The sequence below is a fragment of the Eucyclogobius newberryi genome, unplaced genomic scaffold, assembly GCF_026437365.1.
Source record: "Eucyclogobius newberryi isolate DKJ021-1_F unplaced genomic scaffold, fEucNew1.0.hap1 SCAF_6, whole genome shotgun sequence".
Lineage (NCBI taxonomy): Eukaryota > Metazoa > Chordata > Actinopteri > Gobiiformes > Gobiidae > Eucyclogobius > Eucyclogobius newberryi.
Genome location: NW_027316278.1, coordinates 20,776,848 through 20,802,340, shown reverse-complemented (window position 1 = coordinate 20,802,340; position 25,493 = coordinate 20,776,848). Strand labels below are relative to the sequence as shown.

The 25,493-nt window shown below is 41.6% G+C and overlaps 1 protein-coding gene across 1 annotated transcript; it reads right to left on the bottom strand.

Annotated features, from left to right (window-relative positions):
* Positions 1–423: 423 nt before the first annotated feature.
* Positions 424–20,324, bottom strand: npffr2a (neuropeptide FF receptor 2a). The gene is made up of 4 exons (XM_072433537.1): positions 20,143–20,324; positions 11,425–11,759; positions 5,918–6,017; positions 424–1,651 (listed from the first exon to the last, which is right to left on the bottom strand). The coding sequence occupies exons 2-4, from the start codon at positions 11,750–11,752 to the stop codon at positions 796–798; spliced, it is 1,284 nt and encodes a 427-aa protein (XP_072289638.1). The 5' UTR covers positions 11,753–11,759; positions 20,143–20,324; the 3' UTR covers positions 424–795.
* Between the last annotated feature and the right edge of the window lie 5,169 nt (positions 20,325–25,493).

The window sequence follows — 25,493 nt, the reverse complement described above, 5'->3', positions numbered from 1 at the left end:
TCCACTCTTTTCTCTTCACTTTTGTGCATCTTCCCATTGTAGCAGGATTTTTTTGTGCACATAATATGCACATAGTAATATCTAGAATATGAGTTACTCTTTATACTTACAGCCTACTATTTATATTTAGAAAGGCAGATAGATAGTATAGTGCTTTTGCCCAGATAGTCCCTGTTATGAATGCATTGTATATGAATGCATACCCTGTTAGCCTGCAAGAATCACATCAAGTAACAACAGAACCGAAGCTTCACAAAGCAGACAGCACATGTCCCCACCTCTTTAAATCTACATTAAAACATAAATTGAGATTTAAAAGTACATTCAAGAACGAGATCATATTTTCATGAATATATATAAATGGCATCAAACATATGCTTATAGTCATTTTCAAGACATGTAAGGCAATTTACTCACAGGATATCAAGAGTAACATTGAAGTAGTTTGATGCAACATTTGTTTTGTACAGTTTCACAGAGGTATGTTGTAGAGCAGCACGATCAGTAAAACATTATATCGTCCATAAATCCCATATTCTTTACTACAATGGCAGTTGTAATTTGTACTTTATTTCACCATTTTGATTAGACAATTGTTTATCACCTGTTAACTTGAAACAGAGTAACAAAAAACTAAAATGCTTTTAGGGTTATTTTTTCTTTACCTTTAAATGTATAAAGTCTTATTAAAAACGACTGTCTGGGTTAGTTGTGCCATCTACTTATGCAAAGTGTGGACATCTTAAGATTTGTATGACAAAGGCAAATACCTGTGTCACCTTGATGGGAATATATTCATATTGACACCGCGGTCACTCCACCACTGCTGCTGCATGATCCCTTCTCAAGGTCCTCCATAACCAGGCCCGGTTCAGTCACATGGTTAATTCTACGGGAATTCACCTTATCCAGGCTATTGAGAGAGATGGGCTCCATACAGGTTTGCACATGGTTTTCCGGCAGCACAGAGTTTCCTTGCAACCTGTGAGAGTAAGTTTTCCTCCGCGGTCCGTTCGCTGTGCACAAGCTAAACTTAAACACGGACTGAAACCCTCTTCGGAAATTCTCATTAAAAAATCCATAGATTATCGGGTTGACACTGCTGTTGAAGAAGGCAAGCCAGTGGGCGAAAGGGTAAATGTATATATTTATGATTCTGTACTGTTGTTCTGTAAGGCTGGCATAGTCGCTTAGCATCATGAGCGTCCAAAGTGGGAGCCAGGAGAGAATGAAAAGCAATGCTACAATAAGAAGCATTTTGATGACTCGTTGCTTCTTCTTGGACACAGTGTGGCGGTTGTTGTGGCCCGGCTTGCCTCCTGTCGGCACTGTTGTTTTGAAAAGCGTTATGCCAATCTGAGCGTACATGATTACAATGAGCGAGAGGGGAGCCAGATAGATGTTAGCGAATAGGACCGTGGTGTATATTTTGCGCATCTCCTGGTGGGGCCAGTTCTCGCGGCACCAGTAGAAGGGGCTGGTCTTGTTGTCGTAGCCCAGTAAAACGCGGATGGTGTGCTCCTTGGTCACCTGCAGCATCACCCCAGAGGGACACATAATGGAGATGGCGAGCACCCAAATGACGACGATGATCAGCGTGGCTGTGGAAATGGTCAGCTTCTGCTTAAATGGGTACACGATGCAACGGAATCTGCAACAGCAATGTACAATGTGAGTGAGAGAACAGTGTCTTGTCAGTATTTTATACAAACAAGTATAAAGTATACAACCCCTGTTTTAAAAGGATATATAATTGTTGAGTTAGTGTCAGCCACCAAAAGATTCAGCTGTAGTCATCAGAGTCCAGTGTGGGGCAGCGGGCAGAGGGCAGCAGGCGGAGGGCGAAAGGTCACACACCATATAGCACACCAATGCGTGTGCTATATGAAGTGCATTGTGGGAAATATACTGTGCAGAATACAGACAAGTCTCGTCTGATGCATCCTCGGTGAACCGGGCAGAGCAAGTTAACTGTAAATTTTGTGTACATAGTAAGCCTTTTGTTTTACATTTTATCTTATAGTATATTAATAGTAAGTAAATAGTTTTTCTTTAATGCATGCCTTTTTTGATTTTACATATGTTGTTTTATTATTGCTGTATGTTGCACCGAATCACCAAAGAAAGTTAGCAATAAACCTTTTCTGATTCAGATTCTTTAGTGAAGTTCTCATCCGGGGATTTCCAACGACCATTGTCCAGAAGCAAACTTGACATGGAGGATGACGTTACACAAGTCCACAAGCACACGAGTACGTGGACTGAGAAACTGACAGCATCTGCACCACCTAGATCAGGAGTGGGCAAACTACGGCCTGCGTGCCACATACGGCCCGTTTGTCTTTATAATCCGGCCCGCCAAACATGCCAAGGAATATTTGCCCTTAGGCCAGACCTGGGCATTTGAGGCCCCAGGGGCAAGCTGTGGCCCTCGGCATGTTTTAATCTGGCCCCCGAGAAGATTTTAGTTTCTAGTTTTTAACTGTCTGTAACATCTGTCTGCACTTGTATCCTTAATAAAGATGACTTGAAATTAATTAAATAATAGATTAAATAACCTATATTTGACAGAAAAGTGATATTTTATTTGACATTTAGTTTATTTATTTATTTTCACACCAATGATTGCGGGCCGGCCCTCCGCTACTTGCCTGGATTTGAATATGGCCCTCGGAGGAAAACAATTGCCCACCCCTGACCTAGATGGCTAGATCAGCCAACTGAGCGTGCTGTCATACACACCGATTCAGAGCATCCCAAACAAGCATGTCTGCCGAGTAAGCTGGCCTGCTGCAGTAGTCTCCGGTCATACTGGTACTTTTTGGCTAGCGCTATGGCCACGCCCCCTTTTGGGTGAATACAAACCGTGATAACAGATAGGCGGGAGATACCAATTGTTAAAATGTTATCGTTTTGCTCCAAAATACAACAAAATATTTATACTGCCAACACAGCAGCATAATGTCTCCGGTAATACAGACACTTGCTGTTGCAATGAGTCCCGCCCACTTTTGGGGGGAAACATTTCGCTTCATTCAATGACGACAGATACAAATTTACTCTCCTTTTAGTCTTAAAATATTCAGAACCAGCATCAGCTCCATGGGAAAACAGCCGCTCATTCTCACGGATGTACAAAATCACCACCAACGGACGATAATTTTTTTAATTAGAAATAGCAGCAAATTAGAGATAGCTTTACCCTGCTTTGGGTGAATTAACGGCTCCACACAGTGGCAGTGATTTAGATGTATTCTGTTTTTCATGTAAGTTAGCAATAAACAGCAGTTAGCCTGCTAACTGTAGCTTGTGATAAATGAACCCCAAGACATGCAGTAATAGTTTTAAACGCTCTTCCTGAACGATTGAACTGTACAAAGTAGACAAATAAACAATGAATGTAAACATGAAATCCAACACAATAAATACTGGAATTCACCCCCAAAAATCAAATGACCAAACAAAAACTCAAGATAACACGAATCATAATTTCCAGATTTCCAACTCATGTATCATAAAACCTGAACATTAGCAGGTGTTTCTTTGAGTCAAGTTCGTCAGTTTAAAAACGTTCACCATTGTCTCACCAAAAGACCCTTTTTATCTTTGGCAACTCAATAAAATCACTATCACATTAATTTGTATGAACGTATGTAGGTACGGATGTATGCATGTTATGACCTCCCCTATGTGTTTGAAATGTGTTTATGTCATATTTAATGCATTTCCTTACGACTTGCTTATGATGTGTGTTCATTGACTATATTACAGTATTAAGTTATGGTTACATGTCATTTTGCTGGTTTAAGTTAAGTTTGTCCAAATTGACTGAGAGTAAAAAGCCAACCTTAAAGTCACTCCCACATTAAGCCACACCTCTGAAGGCAGATAAAAAGACCACCAAGCCCCCCCTCTTGGACACAAGCCGCATCAGGTCCCCCGTCAGGGGTGCGACCTCTCGCCTCATGTTTCAGCCCTGTGTGCTCCAGGAAAAAACAGACTAACAATATGAAAAATGGCTTCTGAAACTCCTCAGGACTAATGCATCACTGGACGCTCTTTCTTACTCTATATCTTCAAATGCTAAACCCTGCACAAAGATCAGCGCCACGGGCAGCTCTAAAGACCCAAAGAGCTCGGAGGAGGCCTCCCTCGGACACGTAAGACCTGAGAGTGGCTGAAACTTGCTGAGGTTCCATTCAAATTATTTAAGAATTAATCAAACTTACTCTGCAATACTTTGATATCTTTATTTATTAAACCACACAAACTCATTTTGGTTTATAGAGCTTTTTAGAGTAATAATTGTCAGTCAATGATTTGACCGAGCCAAGGTCCTCTGGGACTTCCGGATACAGACAGACCGAATGGTAATGGCGAACCAACAGGACATAGTGGTGGTTGACACGGTGCAGAGGAAAGCTGTGGTGGTGGACGTTTCCGTACCATGGGATGATAACATCCGGAAAAAGGAACATGAGAAACTAGAGAAATACTAAGGCCTCAGAGAGAAGCTGGAGAAGGCCTGGAGCGAGAAGGTATCGGTGGTGCCCGTAGTGATTGGAGCAGTGACCCCCAAACTGGAGGAATGGCTTGAGCAGATCCCAGGAAAAACCGAGATGTTATTTATATAATATAATATATATATATATATATATAATATAAATAACATCTCGGTTTTTCCTGGGATCTGCTCAAGCCATTCCTCCAGTTTGGGGGTCACTGCCCCAAGTGCTCCAATCACTACACATTTTATGTGTGTGTATCTATTTTACCCAGCATTACATGTTTTTAAACTACAAATGTGTATGTACTTAGGGCATGGGTTGACTTTGGTCATTTGGATGCTGTATTTCTTTGTGCGAGACTTTACCAGGGCCAATGTCCCCTGAAGGGCCACTTAACATTGCCATGATGGCATAATTTTGAGTCTGAGGAATAAAAGAGCAGCTCAGGTCATTCAGGTTTTAAACTGCTCTTATCCACCTGTAAAATGCTAAAATCCATCTGTGTTGAGCACATGCTGGGTCGCAATTTAACAAGCCTCCTAATGCTGCATAATGAGAATTCACCTGTACAAAATGTAATTGGCTACACTTTGTACAGCTGCAAAATGGAAAACGAGTTGAAATATAACTGCACATTAACCTAAATGAAATATAGTAACACTAATATTTTTTTAGAATCATAAACAAGAATAGTTGTAGCTTGTGTTTACGTGGATTATGCATGAAAGATATTGACTATTGATCTTGCCCTCATTATTACACTCAGACCTGTTTGCAGCATCTGCCAGAGTCACCACTAACAAATGTTTGGTAAATTCAGTGGCCTTCACACCGCCTCCTTTATCTCAAATGCTTTTGTAGTTTCGAATTATTAGCAGAAACACTTTTATTTTGTTTCTTATTGTCAGGTTTGTTGTACCAGGTTATCCCAACATGAGCACTCAAATTATTAACACAATATTAGATAAATTAATTCATCCAACTACTTGTTTCAGCACTGTGTGTGAAAGTTCTTGGCATCAGTAACAACAGGAGGATATTCAGACGCATTTAATGACATAAGCCTGAAGCCTTTTTGCTGAAAGAATTTTCAATTCAAGTTTATTGAATTTATTTTTGTAATGCCCGAAATCATAACAGTGGTTGCCTCGAAGGGTTAAAGAAACTGACTATAAAAATATTTGTGTGCAAAGGTTGAAAAAAGAATACAATTCATCACATGCATATTGATCAATAAAGAGGGAACAATTCTCTATCAACCAAATGTCTGAATGAGTCGACACTGTGACATGCAGGTCATTTTTTGTGTGAAAATATGACATGTGATAAATATTATCCAAGGGAACAAAAGACATTTCGTAATACATGTAATGACCTATTTTTTGACTAAATGATGACATTTTATTTACCTGTCAACTGCAATAGCCACGAGAGTGAAGACAGATGCTGACACAGATATTCCCTGGACCATGCCACTCATTTTGCACACCAGGCTTCCAAAAGGCCACCCTGTTGACACAAATACATTGTGATTCTGAGAGTCATATACAGGACCATAGCTCAAAGTCCACAGCATTCCTTTAGTGCTATGTATGGATGTGTTTTATGTAAGGATTCCGATGGATTTACTCCTACTCATTCAAATGGGTTTACGCCTACAGCCACATAAGAGAAATAAGGAGATTGATAATGTAAATTCTAAGTGTCTTGAAAGGGCTGGCTTTTCCCAGCATTTCTTAATCAGATCTGTGTGCGTGCGAACGTGTGTGTGTATCACTGACTTACATTGGACAAATGAAGCCTGCGTAAATTCAGCCTGGAAGACCTAACTCCACCCATCTACGTCAAGGCCACCATGGAAGGACCCCTCTCCCCAGCGCCATCATCGCACTCAAGCGGGCGCCCGCCTGTCCGTCTGTGAGAGTCAGATCCCTCACTTCACCATGGACTCTCCCAGGTTTCTGCGCTTATCCCAAAGAGGTTATGCAGTTTTTCCTGGCCAAAGAAGTAGGGTGAAAGGTCAGGGGGCGTCTGTACCATGGCCCTCGCACCTGCTCCTCATCCCCAATCAACGCTCTCAGTGACTCCTCCCCGCTCCCAATCAGCACCAGGCGGTGGCATTTAAGCCCTCAGGCAGATGGCTCGGCCGCTCAAACCGTACTGCGACCCACCACCTCCCCAGCTCCTCCTCTGCATTCCCCTCATCCTCTACCTTCTCTCCACATCTACCACCACCAGTCTCCAGGCTCCGGGGGGAGACATCTAATACAAATAGATCATGGAGTGCCCATGATCGCAACGTCTTCCGCCGGGGTCTGAGCGCCAAATAACTCACGAATAAAGCTTGCTAAACAGTCCATTCTCGTGGTCTCTTTGTCTCTCCAGGGTGAATTGTTTTTATGTGTTTCGTTTATTTTCAATTTAGGTTGGATTTTTATTTTGTGTGCAGTGCAGATTTTCTGTGCGCAGACTCCTTTGGAACAGGGCGCAGATTAGAGGGACCAGTGGTAGGAAGCATGTCTGCATACACACTGTGAGCACACATGCTACTAATAATAAGGGGAATTGGCGACGGCTCCTGTCTTGGTCTGTCATATAATTGCCTGTCCTCTTCTCTGACAGCATGATTCTATTTATCTCCACATGCCTTTGTATAAGCCTGCATCACCCGTTCACCACAGCCCTTAAGTATTGCCCGACTCTACTAGAAAGCCAAAGCTAATTGACTTGATGGGTTTTCTTCCCTTGTTATTCTGTTTGGGTCAGTGGTCAGAGAAAAGGATACTACATTTATTACAGCTATTATATAAGCCTATTTTTATCCCATAGTAAATGTGTTTTTCTTTAATGCATGCCCTTTTTGATTTTATATCTGTTGTTTTATTATTGCTCATCGTTGTATGTTGCACCGAATCACCAGAGTCAGTTCCTTTGTTTGTGAATTTCATTGGCAATGGCAATAAATATTTTCTGATTCTGATTTCGATTATTGGGAACGAGTAAAGTTAGCTTCCTCTGGTGTGTCTCTCTGGAAAGTCTTTGTTCCCTATCGTAACTTAGTTAGCTTAGCTTAAACAAGGAGACATTCAAGAGTGTTTCTCGCTCCTCCCAGGTCATGGGTTTTTCCTCCTGGAAGACCTCAATGGAACTACTTTGCTCTTATGACCCTCACTGACTGACCCCTTGATTGGTTTGGCGCCAATGTTCAACCAATCAGCACACACGCAGAGTCAGGAGGACTGATAGAAGTGGGGAATTCAGTTGCACATTATGTAGAACATTATGGGAAATATTACCAAATTGCACATATTAAACAGCATCAAAGGCAAGGCAAGTTTATCTGTAGAGCACATTTCATACACAAGGCAATTCAAAGTGCTTCACACAAGTAATCACAAAACAGTTTAAGACATGAAAGAGAAGAGTGCAAAAAAATCCTTTCAGTCACATGCACAGCTAAATAAAACTGTTTTTAGCTTCGATTTGAACATTGTCAGAGCTGAAGCCTGTCTCACATCTTCAGGAAGACTGTTCCAGATTTTAGCTGCATAAAACTGAAACACAGATTCCCCATGTTTAGTCCTGACTCTGGGCACCAGCAGGAGGCCGGTCCATGTTTAGTCCTGATTCTGGCACCAGCAGGAGGCCGGTCCATGTTAAGTCCTGACTCTGGCACCAGCAGGAGGCCGGTCCATGTTAAGTCCTGACTCTGGCACCAGCAGGAGGCCGGTCCATGTTTAGTCCTGACTCTGGCACCAGCAGGAGGCCGGTCCATGTTTAGTCCTGACTCTGGCACCAGCAGGAGGCCGGTCCATGTTTAGTCCTGACTCTGGCACCAGACGGAGGCCGGTCCATGTTTAGTCCTGACTCTGGGCACCAGCAGGAGGCCGGTCCATGTTTAGTCCTGACTCTGGCACCAGCCGGAGGCCGGTCCATGTTTAGTCCTGACTCTGGCACCAGCCGGAGGCCGGTCCATGTTTAGTCCTGACTCTGGCACCAGCAGGAGGCCGGTCCATGTTTAGTCCTGACTCTGGCACCAGCAGGAGGCCGGTCCATGTTTAGCCCTGACTCTGGCACCAGCCGGAGGCTGGTCCATGTTTAGTCCTGACTCTGGCACCAGCAGGAGGCCGGTCCATGTTCAGTCCTGACTCTGGGCACCAGCAGGAGGCCGGTCCATGTTTAGTCCTGACTCTGGCACCAGCAGGAGGCCGGTCCATGTTTAGTCCTGAATGGCACCAGCAGGAGGCCGGTCTATGTTCAGTCCTGACTCTGGCACCAGCAAAAGGCCGGTCCATGTTCAGTCCTGACTCTGGCACCAGCAGGAGGCCGGTCCATGTTTAGTCCTGACTCTGGCACCAGCAGGAGGCCGGTCCATGTTCAGTCCTGACTCTGGCGCCAGCAAAAGGCCGGTCCATGTTCAGTCCTGACTCTGGCACCAGCAGGAGGCCGGTCCATGTTTAGATCTGACTCTGGCACCAGCAGGAGGCCGGTCCATGTTCAGTCCTGACTCTGGGCACCAGCAGGAGGCCGGTCCATGTTTAGTCCTGACTCTGGCACCAGCAGGAGGCCGGTCCATGTTCAGTCCTGACTCTGGCACCAGCAAAAGGCCGGTCCATGTTCAGTCCTGATTCTGGCACCAGCAGGAGGCCGGTCCATGTTTAGTCCTGACTCTGGCACCAGCAGGAGGCCGGTCCATGTTTAGTCCTGACTCTGGCACCAGCAGGAGGCCGGTCCATGTTCAGTCCTGACTCTGGCACCAGCAAAAGGCCGGTCCATGTTCAGTCCTGATTCTGGCACCAGCAGGAGGCCGGTCCATGTTCAGTCCTGACTCTGGCACCAGCAAAAGGCCGGTCCATGTTCAGTCCTGACTCTGGCACCAGCAGGAGGCCGGTCCATGTTTAGTCCTGACTCTGGCACCAGCAGGAGGCCGGTCCATGTTCAGTCCTGACTCTGGCGCCAGCAAAAGGCCGGTCCATGTTCAGTCCTGACTCTGGCACCAGCAGGAGGCCGGTCCATGTTTAGTCCTGACTCTGGCACCAGCAGGAGGCCGGTCCATGTTCAGTCCTGACTCTGGCGCCAGCAAAAGGCCGGTCCATGTTCAGTCCTGACTCTGGCACCAGCAGGAGGCCGGTCCATGTTTAGATCTGACTCTGGCACCAGCAGGAGGCCGGTCCATGTTCAGTCCTGACTCTGGCACCAGCAAAAGGCCGGTCCCTGAGGTCCTCAGAGTCTGAGATGGTTCATATGGCACTAACATGTCTGAGATGTACTTTGGTGCTAGGCCATGGAGAGACTTGTACACAAGCAGAGCTGCTTTAAGTCTATTCTCTGAGCCACAGGAGCCAGTGCAGAGACCTGAGAACAGGACTAATGTGATCATACTTCCTGGTTCTGGTCAGGACCCGAGCAGCAGCGTTCTGGATGTACTGCAGCTGTTTTACAGCTCGTTTGGAGAGGCCAGTGAGCAGGCCGTTGATTTTGGCAATGTTTTTTAGATGGTAAAATGCTGCTGATGTTGTTGATTTGATTTGGATTGTCACCATGGTAACGCTGGGAGGTCATCTGCAGATCGCTACATGAGACCACGTGTTCACTCAATAACTAATCATTAAATATAAAAAAAAAGATTGCAAAGGTCTATGACTGCTGCCTCACTTTTCATTATCTGGATTATTGCTACCTCCGGCTGAATTAGAACATTCTTCCCTCTTTCTGGTGCGTGAAAAATAAATAATGTGTCATTCTTCATCTGTCATTGGGACTGCTGTGTTGTGCAATTAGAGTCACTGTAAAGTAGTAAGATATGAGCACAAAAAGCATAACTGGTCAAGATAATGTACTCTTCTGAAACAGATACATGTAAACAGCCAGGATTGTAACCATAGGTTTATTATGTTTGTTGTCACTGCACTTGCACTTTCAAACACACACATCACTAAACTATCAGACTTAAACTACAAAGTTAGAGTGCACAGGCCAGCACAGAGCCGACCTTCAGATATATACTTACTTACTTCATATTCCACCCACATCCCACCAGAAGCAACATACAACACAATCAATCCATTGCCTCCACTTTCACTTCGAGAGCTTTTGAGATAAACCTATTACAAATTACTGATGACTGCCATTTTTGTTACATATCATCATCCCTCTCAACTTATTCTTCCCAGATTCTATCATCCTGACACATAATTCTCACCATCGTTATCAAGTCAAAGTCCTACAGCCATATTTTACAGCTTATTTAAATGTCCTTCAGGATTAATTAAATCTATATCTATCACATGTCTGTCTTTATAGTTTGAATATTTAATATTTAGTCATTGTTATCGCTTGGTACATAGCTTGTGTGAATTCCCAAGCTCAACATGCCAAGACTGCAATTGTGAAAAAGTTAACTGTCAAATAAGATCATGGAGACCTGTTTAAAGGGAGCCTTGTCACACAATGTATTTATTGAGATCAAAGCTTTCAAAACATCACAAGGCCGTTGTCTCAAAGTCTCTTTTATTTTGAATACAGAACACTGTCAGATATGTTCACAGAATATGATTATGAAGGACTTGCCCTTAAGAATGTAAGAATATCACAGAGAATGGTATAAAATCATAAAGCTATTTCACCACCAATTTTACTCCCTTTAAGCATCAGTTTTTGAGATCCCCTGCAGATCCCCATGCAAATCACACTTTTTTTTTTTTCTAACTAAAGTTCCAGACAGTAGATCGCACAGCAACAGACAATTGTGAAAGAATAATGAATCTCTCACTTCATAATGGAAAAGGAAAAACATATGGCCTGTTTCTTGCCATCACTGGCCCCATCTCTGTCATTTAACATTAAAATACTGAAATACTATTTTGAAGCTATGTCAAATTAGAATAAAACATCACAACACCCAGCCCTACCTCACCTGTTATGATGTTGTCCAGGAGTGTGGTGGGAATGCAGAAGATCCCCACCAGGAGGTCACTGACAGCCAGGTTTAAGATGAACAGGTTGGTCACAGTCATCATGTTTTTGCTCCGCAGCACAATGAAACACACCACTCCATTCCCGACCATGCACACCAGGAATATGAGTAGATAAGATACAATGAAGATGGAAGCGGTGGAGGGTGGGTGCAGGTAAAATCCCACATAGGTGATGTTGTTTCTGTGCAGGACTCTCTCTTGGCTGGAGTTGTAAAATGTCCAGTTATCATAAAGTTGACTGAAGTTGGTTTCAAATCCTTCATTCATTTTAAACCTATGGGAAAGAAGAGCAGAGGTGGGATCAGTGCAGCAATTCACTTCACCTCAATATATACTGTTATATGTTGTTACTGTACTTATCAATACACATTAAAGACCAGCTGTAATTTCATACTCTTGTTAATCCACTGTTTTATTTGAGCTTTTCCTGCAATCTCCCAGTCACTTCAGCGCTGCTATGAGCATCCCGAACAATGCTGCAGTTTTGGGAGTCTTTGAACGGACACAGCGGTGAAAAAGCCAGACCTAGTGAGGGGGCATCCAAGTTTTAAAGAAGTATTTCTATTAACGGTTGAATGGACGATTTTTTTGACCCAAATCTGAATCTTATTTCCTCGTGGCGTGGACTGCCGATTAGTCCTGCCTCGTTCTGGCTCGTCCCCACGAGAGCAGCACGGTTCCGCGTGTCTGAGCGCATTGATCTATCATAATATAGTTCCCTAAGTGTACGGGACAAAATGAAGACGGAGAAAGACAGTTTGAGCTGACTCAGAAGAAGACTGAAAACTACGGGAGACGAGAGATGCGATGCAATCCGTCGCGCTAATAAACAAACGCACGTGTGTGTTGTATCAGTCACGGGGGAGTGCGCATGTGCACTTCCGCCTGAGTTCTCAAATCGCCAAAAAATCGTCCATTGCGCCTTTAAGTGTAGTTATTTAACAGGAGTCAAATGAAGGAGCAAACATTTTAAATTTTTAGCACCCTTTAGCAACCCCGTAGACCCAGGCGAGGAGATGTCACCAAATACATCTTTAGTGAGTTTGTATAATTTTCTCCTGCATTAATTTGCTACTACTGTTACTCACAGACAGACTATGAACAAACAGCAGCTCTTACAATCAAAACCTAAATACTGTTGGTAAAACATTTTTCCCTTTTCATTAGTCTACTTATGGATAGCTAGACGTGATATGAACAAGTTGTGTGAGTACTTATTACTGGTCAATGCATTTATATGAATGCATTGTACCATCGTGAATTAACAACATGCACAACAACAAAGGATACATGTTTAGAAAGTTACAAGGTCTGGTTTACTGTCATTTCGACCAACATCAGCCAGACTGTATACAGAAGTGGACATAAGGTTGTCATACTGTCGCCACTTCTCTTACAACCTCCTACTAAAGAGAACTGGAGAGGACAGAGGAAAGAAGGCACCTGATTAGTAAGTTACTATGGTTCATATCTTTAAAAACAGAGACAATAGCAAAATATGTATAGCATTTTAAAAAAGAACATCTGGCTCTAAAATAACCAATAACCAAAATAACTCCTGCCAGCAGCGGTTACATAGATAAGGGCACAAATGTTCCAATTGAACTTGAATGGGAGCGAGACTGGGAGGAGCCAAATTGTATTTGGCTCCTCCCAGTCCATGGGTATACCCTTGTATACCCATGCTCTCTCCCTAACTGTATTTGTGCTGTCGTATAATAATGTAAAAAATATTATGAGTGTCCCCTGTTTTGAAGACCACCAATACAACCACCACATACTTTTATGTAACCATTTTTTTGAATGTGTATAATACAACAGTGGCCAGGCACTTGCAGGATATTGTTTTTAAAATGCTGCTCAAGTGCTGCCCAACATGTAACCTCATGACTTGTGAGTAATTCATATACTGGTGCATTATGGTCTCCATCTAGCTCCTTGGATGTGCAAAATTGATGACAATAACTTGTAGCTCACAAACAGCCATATGGAATACAGATTTAGGTCACATTTGCAATAGAAATGGAAGTGGACTCGATTGGGGACTTTCTCTGAGCTGGTCCGGTTTGCGTTCACAATACACTTTTATCAGTCAAATCAAATGTCCAGAAAGACACTCTCCACCTCGCCTTTAGAAGCGCTGTGTACAATATCAACCAAAGGCATGAAAGGGAAACATGTGGAAGAAGCCGGAGCTCTGCCTGATCCGCATCACACAAACTTGGAGCGGGACTTCAGAGCTGTTTTACTTATTTGGCTCTTACTCCACACCCGCCCCAGTGTGAGCATCAGCCGGGGCATCTGAGCATGGACGTGTGTTTTCACGTCAGGAGGACAGTAATGAGGCGTGCTGAATGCCCTGCATTGCTCGGAATGCCCAGGATAAAGAAAAGGTCATAAAAATGTCTACGTTTTTGGAAAAACTTCACGAAATTAATCAGAAAGCGCCTCACAGGCCTTGGTTCAAGCTGAATGAGGGAGCAGCTGAGTTTCAAAGGAGTGCAAAATACTCTTCCATTAAGTGTAATTATTTTGGTGCCTCAAACAAATGGGCAGATTTTTAAATAAGGTTGTAATCCACACTTTTGCAATCTCAAAAGTGTGGATTACAACCCTTTGTAGACCCGAGCCTGCTACAATTTCATTGAATGTATTAAACTATTTGACAAGCGTTAAGTATATTTAACATTGATGTGACATTCTCCTGAGAAGAAAATAATTAGTATTGATATTTTTCCTGCATCATCAATAATAAGAGTGTGAATAGATCTATTATGCTATTAGGACTGGGCAGATGTGGATTTTTTTGAGCCGATACGATAATATTTGGCTTGCCACTGTTGGCGATATTTGCTGATATCATTATATACATTTTAAAATTCATCACAAGGCCCACAAATCGATTTCAAGCTGAAGTTAAGTTCACAAAAACTTTCACTTTTAAATAATAATAAAGAGAATAACGGAATGTATTCCTTTGATATGAAATCATTTGTTGATTGACATATGTTTAGCCCAATTGCACTTTGCATTTAACTCATTAGACGCTTAAACAAATATATATTAAAATATTGACCGATACCAATACTGCAGAATACTGGAACCAATATATCACCCATCCCAAGTATTTATCTGCCTCACTACTAGTTGTTTTAGCAGAACCTTGATCTCACAAAGCCTCAATTATTGCAAGACTGGCTGAATATTTTTGACTCAAGACTCATTGTGTAGCATGTCTAAATGTGACGGATGTGTGTGGGTGTTGAAACATTATGAATAAGTGAAAGCACATGGGAAACTGTTCACATTAGATGATTTGATGATGCCATAATGTTCCATAAAGTATTTTATAGGGATTTGATTTGCAAACTTTTATGACATAAAGTCCTTTTAACAATTACACTACTTTGTGAAACTATTGTTTTAACAGTTTTCACCTTATTTCATTTGTGCTGAGAAGCCACTGGACTTTGCCAGTTTTTGTTCAAAAAACAAACAATTGCAAAGATATTGACCATAAATCATGTGAAAACATCAGCCTTTTGACAGTTAAAATGCTATTTCTACCATAGATTTCTGACTTGCTCTCCAACTATAGGCAGTTTAGAATGTTGAGATGTGATGTGGACTCAACCTAAATTCCTTTCCAGAATAATCCTTCTAAAACACTGTCTGGTTCAACTAAGGGGAAAAAATAATCCCTAATCATGTTTGGTTCATTCATCTTGGGCCAAAGAAAAATCTATATTGGCATGTTTAATCTTTGGAGCTAAAAGTGCCTGTGATCTGAGGTCTGTTAATCTGCATAAAAGACATCTGTATATTTCAGCTCTGGGAGTGACACTTTACAAAAACTCAGCATATAAACTGCAGTACAATTTAAAAAGTGAGAATCTACTGCCCAGCAATAATAGATGGAGCAGGTGTTCTTCCAAGCCTGCAAGCGATACGATACAGTGTGTGCATAAGCAGACATTTCATATTTATCTTGTCGTTCCTATTTAGTGAGATCCCTACTGGCCCAAAACAGGTTAGAGTCAGCAAAAGCATTTACTGACAGTGGAAGGGCAGTTTAAATGCAGAGTTTCTCTCTCCATTGCTGTGAGACGTAAACTGGGGACATAAGAAAAAACAGAATTCCAGCAACCGTCTTTATCAATGCCAAACATTTATAATGAGGCTTTTTTTTTTTTTGTTAAACATTATTTAAAGTTAGGCTATGTAACTTTTCTGGTTGGGTGGTCTGCCACCTGCTTGTCTCCATGACAATGCAAACGTGTAGCCTGGAATGTTCCAAGAATTGCATTATCATTATCATTATTAATAATATTATTTATTATTATTATTATCATTATTATTACTACTACAGTGTATTTATATAGCACTTATCCACCTTCATGGCACTTTTTTGGTACACTAAATATTTTCAGTGCCAGCAGCCATGCCATTTAACGATACCCAGTGCAGTACATAAATCATTTATTTCTTGTCTAAATACTTCTAGCTGCGTGATGAGGTGAAAACTGTTCTGGAAGAGCAAGAGGATTTGAGTCCAAGGAAATATGGGAAAATCTCCTTTTGATTGCTGCCCCAAATCCATTTTCTGTCTCTTGATAAATGTTTTAATCTGAATAAGACATCACATAATTGGAACTAGAACAATATAGTTTTTATCAGCTACAGAAAATACTGTATGTTGTAATATTGCCATAATTTTCTTCTAAAACATATGAATCATATAATCCTCTACTGATTGTATTGTCTTTGGCAGGCACTCAAAGTCGCTGAACGTTATGCATCATTCATTCACAACTCATCCATATGTGTAGTTGACAAGGGTATTTGTTAACTTGGGTTCAGGAGCTGTACCACGCCTCAACCTCTTACTTAGCTAGCAACCACACCTCCACTCTTTAACCACACCTCTAATTACCCAGAAGCCCTATCTATACAGGCCAATCCCAGCATCTCTCGTTGTCTCTGCTCTCTCGACCCCAATGTCTCTATCATCTTCACCTTAACACATCACCATCTATGGGGGGGTTCTGAATCGGCTGGGCTGATTACCCGAGATAGAGCCCCCATCCCGAGTCTCTTATCAATAAACATTCTTTCATACTCCATTGTTGTGGTGTGGTCCTTGCAGGTAAATCACTAATAGTCCAGGCAAAGTAGCATTTTACGACCGACTAATTGTAAAATATTTTTTTTTTGCATAAATAATTTCTATGAGGTGTCCAGAACAACATACTAAAAGTCCTAAGAAATCCTAGTTGAGGAAATATGTTAAATTCTCATCAAACCGATGTGTGCCAATAGGCGAGGCAACAATGCATCCCAATGGGGCTATTTTTTTCCTTTACTCCTATCAAAATGAAACTTTACACAATGAAAGTACCCATGAAAAACAAAAAAAATTGTATTACAAGTTTCTTTAAAAATACATTTTGATATGCAAATGAGCTATACACAAATCGAATATGCTCAAAATACACTCAAATAGGCCGATTTTTCCTTTACTCCTACCACAATAAAACTTTACACGATGAAAGTATACATGAAAAGTAAAACATTTTGTATTAGAAGTTTCTTTTGAAATTAATTTGAATATGCACATGAGCTCTGCACTTATTGAATATGTCTTAATTTGCATAGGCAGAAACACCATGCATACTATGACAAATACATCGGCCCAATCTTCATCCAATCATCTACTGCCAATGGGTGATGGTAATGCTGCTTTTGGACTGGCCTTCAACCTGAAAACTACCTGGCTTGGTTGCACCTGCCAGGAGTATAACCCCCGCCGGTATAGTCTTCAGGGTCACGGAGGCACACAAGCCTCCCGACCACGACAAGGTAGAAACCACAGGGGAGGTTTTTTTTGGGGTGTATTTTATTTTATTATCAGTTCCTGGTTTGTTATTTGCTTAGTTCTTCCAATCTGGGTCTTCACTAGCAAGGACCACGCCACAACAATTGAATACGAAAGAATGTTTATTGATGATAGTGATGATGGGTCGATGAGACATCGATGATGGGTCGATGAGAGATCGATGATAAGAGATCGATGATTGATGAGAGATTGAGATCGATGTGAGATCGAGATTGATATGCGAGAGATCGATATGCGAGAGATCGATATGAGAGAGATCGATATGCGAGAGATCGATATGAGAGAGATCGATATGAGAGAGATTGATATGAGAGAGATCGATATGAGCGAGATCGATATGAGCGAGATTGATGCGAGAGATCGACGAGAGATCGACGAGAGATCGACGAGAGATTGATGAGAGATTGATGAGAGTTGGCTGGGTAGAGACTGGGGCTCTGTCTCGGGTAATCAGCCCAGCCGATTCAGAACCCCCCCTCCATGGATGGTTATTTGATAAGGTGAAGATGATAAGAGACATGGGGTGGGAGGGTGGGGTTGAGAGAGCAGAGACAACAAGAGATGCTGGGATTGGCCTGTGCATATATAGGCCTTCTGGGTAATTAGAGGCGTGGTTAAAGAGTGGAGGTGTGGTTGCTGGCTAAGTAAGAGGTTGAGGCGTGGTCCTGCTCCCGAACCCAAGTTAGCGATTAACATCTCCAACTACACTTATTCAACTGATAAATCACACAACTGTGAGTTTGTGCAGCTAGTGCCACCACATTCTGGCAGTAGTGGTGTATTGTTGCCTCGCCTCATTGGCACACATCTCGGATTGATGAGAATTTAACATATTTCCTCAACTAGGATTTCTTAAGACTTTTAGTATGTTGTTCTGGACACCTCATAGAAATTATTTGTGCAAAAAAAAAATCTTTTACAATTAGTTCTATTTTTGGCTAAAAAATGTGTTACTTTGCCTGGACTATAATAGAAGAATGGTATCAGACAGTATCAGAGGCTGTATAAGAAGAGTATACCTTTGAAAGAGTAATTCAATGTTGTTTTGCTCTTTGCTATCAGAAAGCATTTAAAACAAGACAAGCACTATAGCTCACCTCTCCAAACAGTGCAGGAAATAAGTACACTTTCTGCCCTTGCTGTGGCTTTGACAGCAGGAACACTCAGGGCAAATGTAATAGCACCACCGTTTCTTCACTCCGTCGGTTGAATAAAAAATAAGAGTAAATAAATAAAACATGATCATCAGAATGCATGAGGGGTTAATTGAAGGAGCTGAGTTTGAATATGTAAGTAGAGGTCTGTACGTATGTCACATGAAAACTATTTATGGTGCATGTGCAAATGTCGTGACGGGTGGGTTGGAGGTGTGGACATGCAGTACAGCATCGTCTTAGGAATTAACTATTGAAATGTGTTTGATTTGAGTGCCACTAACCAAAGGCTAGTAGACTTACTCTGAGTTGCATCAATATCTGTATACACACCAAAAGCACAATTTTCAAAATAAGAATGATTATAATTGCATTTGAATTGACTTCATAACGTTTTCTACCTGGATTGTGTTACTGAGTGTACCTTAATAACAAGTTCACAAATATTATTGTTTAAGATGTTGTATTCAACATGGGTAATGGTCAAGGATCAAGCAATGCTCAATGTGTGTTTAAGTCCTTCCAAGCACAGCTACAACTTCCGTCCTCTTTATCATTACCTATAATAATCTTGGCAGGAGCAAGCGTCTGATTTTTGTTTTCCAAGTGAGCTAGAGAGTTCCAGCTCCACCAAGAGCCCCGCCTTTTATTTATACTCTAAACAGCTTAAATTTTAAAACGGACTGATTTTAGATCTATAATTAAGCATTTTAGGGTGAATCAGGTCGAATTAAAATTGGCTTTAATCCTCCAGCCTGCACTGCTGCATTAACCTAGCGATCATTGAAAAAAAATCATCCGGAGCATCCGGACCCTTGTTTTTTTATTTTATTGTTGTCAGTTTACAAAACGCATTACAGTTGAAATCTCATTTTACTCACTGCCTTTCTATGTATGACCTGCATGAGGTTACATGAGTGTTATACAAACATATTTATGAATTACATTTTTGTTAATTAATTAATTTGTTTGATTGTTTGTTTACACCATATTCTGGGTTTTGAGCTAAACAGAATTGGAGATGTAAAATGAATCTGACAAACTTTTAATCAAAGCCTCACATAAAAAAAAATTAAAAGAAATGCAAAATAAAAGAAGTAGGACCTTACAGATTCAAACATGTACTAAAAAATAAAAATACAAAAGTGCTGCACACAATTTGAAAACACTACAAAAATATAGCTGCTATAATAATAGTTAAGATTCCACTGTATATTGTATATATATATATATATATATATATATATATATATATATATATATATATATATATATATATATATATATATATATATATATATATATATATATATATATATATATATATATATTATATAGTGGTTTATACGACGATTCATGTCTGCAGTATAACAATTTGTTATTTTGTATTCTGACCCGAGTTTGACGTATAGTAAATGTCCAACAACTTGATGTTTCCCCCTCTCTGTGTCAGCAGTCCGGGGGAGAGGTTGGACACTAATCGGCTGCACCAACATTCACGTGTTCGGGCAAAAGCACACGCACGACAGGACACTGCTCCTGCCCTGACAAAGAGCTCCTGTGTGGACCAGGCTTGTTTCGACACGGGGAAACACGGTGTTTCTTACCTTGTCGACTGCAAATAAAACTTCCGTGAAATAAAGTAAAAGTTAAAGATCCACGTTGCTGGAGGAGGGACATACAGAGACAAAATTTAAAGTAAGCTCTAGTTTGTGTGGGCTCCGCTCGAGCGTCAGCACATCTCACGTGCGTCTCCCTCTGAACAGTGATGATACGCGCGCCTCAGCGCAGAGCAAGTGCCGCGTCTGAAGCTGCGAGCGCTATTTGAAGTACTGACGTCGCAACAAAGGGGCGGAGTGAATCTGGAAGAGCACTGGATGGTTGAGGAGTCACAATAGCACTGAGCGACTCACCAGCACGAGCCTGAGCCTCTTAAATGTGTTCCGGGCAGTCCACAGCGGGTCTGGTCAGCGCACAGCAGGACAGCGGGTCTGGTCAGTCCACAGCGGGTCTGGTCAGCGCACAGCAGGACAGCGGGTCTGGTCAGTCCACAGCGGGTCCGGTCAGTCCACAGCGGGTCCGGTCAGTCCACAGCGGGTCCGGTCAGTCCACAGCGGGTCCGGTCAGTCCACAGCGGGTCTGGTCAGTCCACAGCGGGTCCGGTCAGTCCACAGCGGGTCCGGTCAGTCCACAGCGGGTCTGGTCAGTCCACAGCGGGTCCGGTCAGCGCACAGCTTGCACATGGTAGGTCTATCACACTGCTACAGTATTATTAGCCAATAAAATGTTTAAAACAACTTGCCTTTTCCATTAAAGTTAAGTAGCTGGAGGCAGACTGACCAAAAGATGTTAAAGTCTTTTGATGCCAAACCCTATCAGGGCCCTCACACTAACACAATTAAGGACCATGGTTGTTCTGAGTTCTCCAGGCATCATATGGGTCACTGATGACCTCACAACTTTGTCATTTTTAAAAGAATGATAGTACTGTATTGGAACCAGGGTGTAGTCCTCTACAGGCACTGCCTTAAATAACAGCAGTGAGTGCCATGAGAAGTCACTTTTAAGACAGAAGCATTTTATGTTTGCTGTAGTGCCTCTTGTAATCTGTGCCTATAGGCAATGAATGTATGTATGTTAACGATGTCCTACTTGCCTGTTACAAAGAACTCCTTCAGCACTCATTGCACTCAGTCCTTACCTTCATTTCAGTCTCCAGGTTAATGGAAAAAAATCTTTACCCATTGATTTTGTGTCATGTTTTAGATTCAGCAAAACAACCTTTTTTTAAAATCTCATTTGCTATTTCTGCCGCGTTGGCATAAGAAGCTTTCGTCTGCACAAATATGACACAATCAAGCCATTAATCAACATAGATTTTGTGAAGTAATATGAATATATCATAATCAGTGTTGTATAGCCTTACTTTTAAAAGTAACTCGTTACGTTACCGTGGAAAACTAACACGTTACGTTACTGTGTTACTTTGTCATAAAAGTAAAGCGTTAGAGTAATATTCCGTTACCAATAATTGCCCTTATTGTATTGTATAACCTATATTGTTTGCCGAGAATCCCTTTCATTACTGAACACAGTAACATAACCATTAAAATATCAAATAAACAAGCAAAGTAAATGCGTTTGACTGAACTTTATTTATCGTTCATGTTGACAGATTATCACAATACAATGCCATACAATAAGCATGTGTATGCGTGTCCTCACGCAATGAAAGACATGCTGCCTGGTGGTCGAGTGGTTAAGGCACAGCACATATACGACACAGCACATGTCTCCAAGTGCAGCCAGCCGTAGTGTCGTGAGTTTGAATCCCGACTCTGATGATGTACAGTACTGCATGTCCTCCCTTCTCTCTCGTCCCCAATTGCATGCTGTCTTTCCTTTTCTAATAAAGCCCACGGGCCAAACATTTTTCAAACAAATCCTAAAACAAAATTTGTTGATTGACAAGAGCACCAACGCACAACAACAGAACGCGCTTGTTTTTGCACTGTAGTTTATTTAAATCAAACTCACTTCAAAGCTGTTTTCGCCTCCGCTATAAAACGGTGGTTATAACGAAGGAGGTTTTTAACACGTCCATCTGAAAATGTATTTGGGATTGCGGTGGAGAGATGAGACCTAACCAAAACGAATGCGTTACTAATGTGAAAAAGTAACTTGGGGAGTACTAGATTCCATGGGTGCACAAATCTAATGTATTACTTTCCTCATTACTGTAAAAAAGTACTCTAAGGCGTTACCAGCTAACACATTACACCCAACTCTGATCACAATTACGTTGCTCTATAAACTAATACTGCATGCTCAGAGTGTGAATGTCAAAAATGGTAATACATAGTTCAACAGAGCTGAATGATAATCTTTTGTGTGCAAACTTCCACAACATGTGTAGTTCTGAAGGTTTTTCCATGTAGTTGTTTGAAATACAGGTTGGGCTCTCAGCTTTACACTGTCTCTGAACAGATCTTTTGTCATTCCATGTTTGACTCAAACAGCACCTGAGGGAACGACATTGAAACAAAACTCATTCTAGATTTATGTTTTATTTTAAGTGGACCCCTGCCGAGACGCACAAGCAGTCAAAACCAATTCTCTAAATTGTAATTGCAGCTTTTGGCTAATGTCTCTGTGGTTTGTTAAGAGAAAAAGCCCATTTAAAAATGTGTTGAATACATCACAAGGAACTGAAGAATTCACTGTTTGATATTCAAACACTGACACAAAGGGAGCATGTAGGTCTGACAAGTCACTGATGATGAATGTATAATGAAGTGCCCAGTAGGACATAGCCAGTACATAAAAACTTTATTGTATAATAACTATATTGGCCTTACTTGAATTATTTTGCACTTATAGGAAGTTACATTAATTAACTGGTCATGAGTTTGTTCACCTGGAAGGACATTTTCAAACTATTCTAATAGAGACATATCTGCTATTTTTACATTACTTCTCTTTCTGAAATGGACGCAGTAAGTTCTGGTAATGGGGCAGATCATACATTTTTTGATCTCCCACAGATGCACGGAGCTGGGCATGTGTTACAGCACACACTGCAAACACTTTGAGGCACAGCTCCTCATCCGGCTGAGGAGGTTTAGCTGTAACAATGGTGCTGTTGGCCACATTGCACTACTACACAAATCATTTCCAAGAATCAATGTGACACACAGGGTAAGGGCAGCATGGAATGCATGGTTACAGTCACTGGTCATGCACTAATTTAGAATCTAAAGTAAAGTAAAACATTACGGTGGGTCTTGGCACTGGAACAACCTCAAGCTCCATGCCCTGCACGAGGACAAACTCATGTGTTTCAGTGGCGGAGGAAAAAGGTAACACATGCAACAATAAATTAATATTTTGCCCCCAAGGTCTCGCAGCAGTTTTATGGGCACGGACTAAATTTGGATAAATGGAGCAAAATCCTTGTCAACCTGTTTGTGAGGTTTTTTATTGGTGCATCCCTTGGTGCTGTATTGTACAGGGATTCACTAAGATCTGGTTGATTTTTCATTTGTTTTTATAAGTCGAATGCTCCTAACATAGACGTCGATGAAGATTATGCTAACACTTGCATCTATGATGACCAGTGTTGGATAGCTGGTCTTGGCTCTGGGCGTCAGCAGGAGGCCGGCCCCTGAGGTCCTCAGAGTCTGAGATGGTTCATATGGCACACACATGTATGAGGTGTATTGTAGGAGCTTGGCCGTGAAGAGACTCATACACAAGTAGAGCTGACGGGATTGTAGTGGAAAAATAGGTCATGACATGTCATGTCAAACCTATCTATGCTGTTTTTCTGTGTGCAGATGATACATGTGAATATAAGAATACAAGTTACTGATAAATGTGGTCCGGCGCCTTTGTATCAGGCCATTTAGTGCGTCAGGAGTTTATTCTCTGAGACACAGGAAGCCAGTGCAGAGACCTGAGAACAGGACTAATGTGATCATACTTCCTGGTTCTAGTCAGGACCCGAGCAGCAGCGTTCTGAATTAACTGCAGCTGTTTTACAGCTCGTTTGGAGAGGCCTGTGAGCAGGCTGTTGCAGTAGTCTAATCTACTGGAGACAAATGCGTGTCCAAGTCCATTATTACTCCTACATTTTTTACCTTGTTTACAGGTTTTAGAGAGAGAGACTGGAGGTGACCGCTAACACTTTTTCTTTGTTTCTGAGGGGCAAAGACAGCAGGAGAAAGTTGTTTTGCATCCACACACTGATCTGTTGAAGGCAATGTGGATATGGACCAGTGAATCCACTGGTCCATATCCACCTGCCGACAGTGAAACATATATCTGAGTGTCATCTACATAATTGTGATAGGACATACCACTGTTTTGTATTAGCTGTCCCAACGGCAGCATGTACAGATTGAACAGAAGGGGTCCAAGGATTGACCCTTGGGGCACCCCACAGGTCAATGCCATGCTCTCAGAGACACAGTTACCAATCTCAACAAAGTATTTCCTGTTTTCAAGGTAGGACTTCAACCAATTTAAGCCATACCAGTGATGCCTACCCAGTCCTCTAACCTCTGTAGAAGTATTCCATGATCGACAGTGTAAAAGGCAGCACTCAGATCCAGCAAGACTAAAACAGAGGCCTTACCATCATCAGTGCTCAGACGGATGTCATTTGTCACCTTAATGAGAGTCACCTCAGTGCTGTGATGCGATCTAAAACCGGACTAGAAGACAACAAAGGAGTCACTTATTGGGAGGAACTGAATAAGCTGTTGATAAATTACTTTTTCAAGGACTTTTCCCAGGAAAGGTACATTTGAAATTGGTTGATAGTTGTTTAGTATTGTGGGATCCTGGCTGCTCTTCTTCAGGCTTAATAACCGCAGTTTCCAAGGCTGTTGGTAATGTTCCAGATTTAAGTGACATGTTGACTATTTTAGTATGTGCAATCAACAAACTACACAGCACGGACTTTAAAAGTCTAGTGGGAACCATGTCAAGGCAGCAAGTAGAAGAACTCAAGCTGGTGATGGTTACTTGGATAGTTTTTTCAGGTACAAACTGAGTCTGCTCCACATGTTTAACTGGCTGTTGAATTGGTATTTGCACGGTGGGATTGATGGTGTTCTTAATGTTCTGGACCTTGTCCTTGAAGAATGTGGCAAACTCATTGCACTTGGACGCAGAAATGAGTTCCAACAGCATTTGAGCTGGAGGGTTTGTCAATCTGTATACTGTCGCAAACAGAATGCGTTGTTATTACTATTCCCAATTATTTAAAAGAAATACATTTTTCTTGTTCTACATAATAATAAGATAAGATAAGCCTTTATTTGTCCCACAATGGGGAAATTCCAGTGTTGCAACACAAAGTAGGTACAGAAGTAAATAATAAAAAACAGATAACTTATAAAAAACACTCTTATAGAAAAGCTCTTATAAAACTCTTTCTATAAAAAAACTCTTA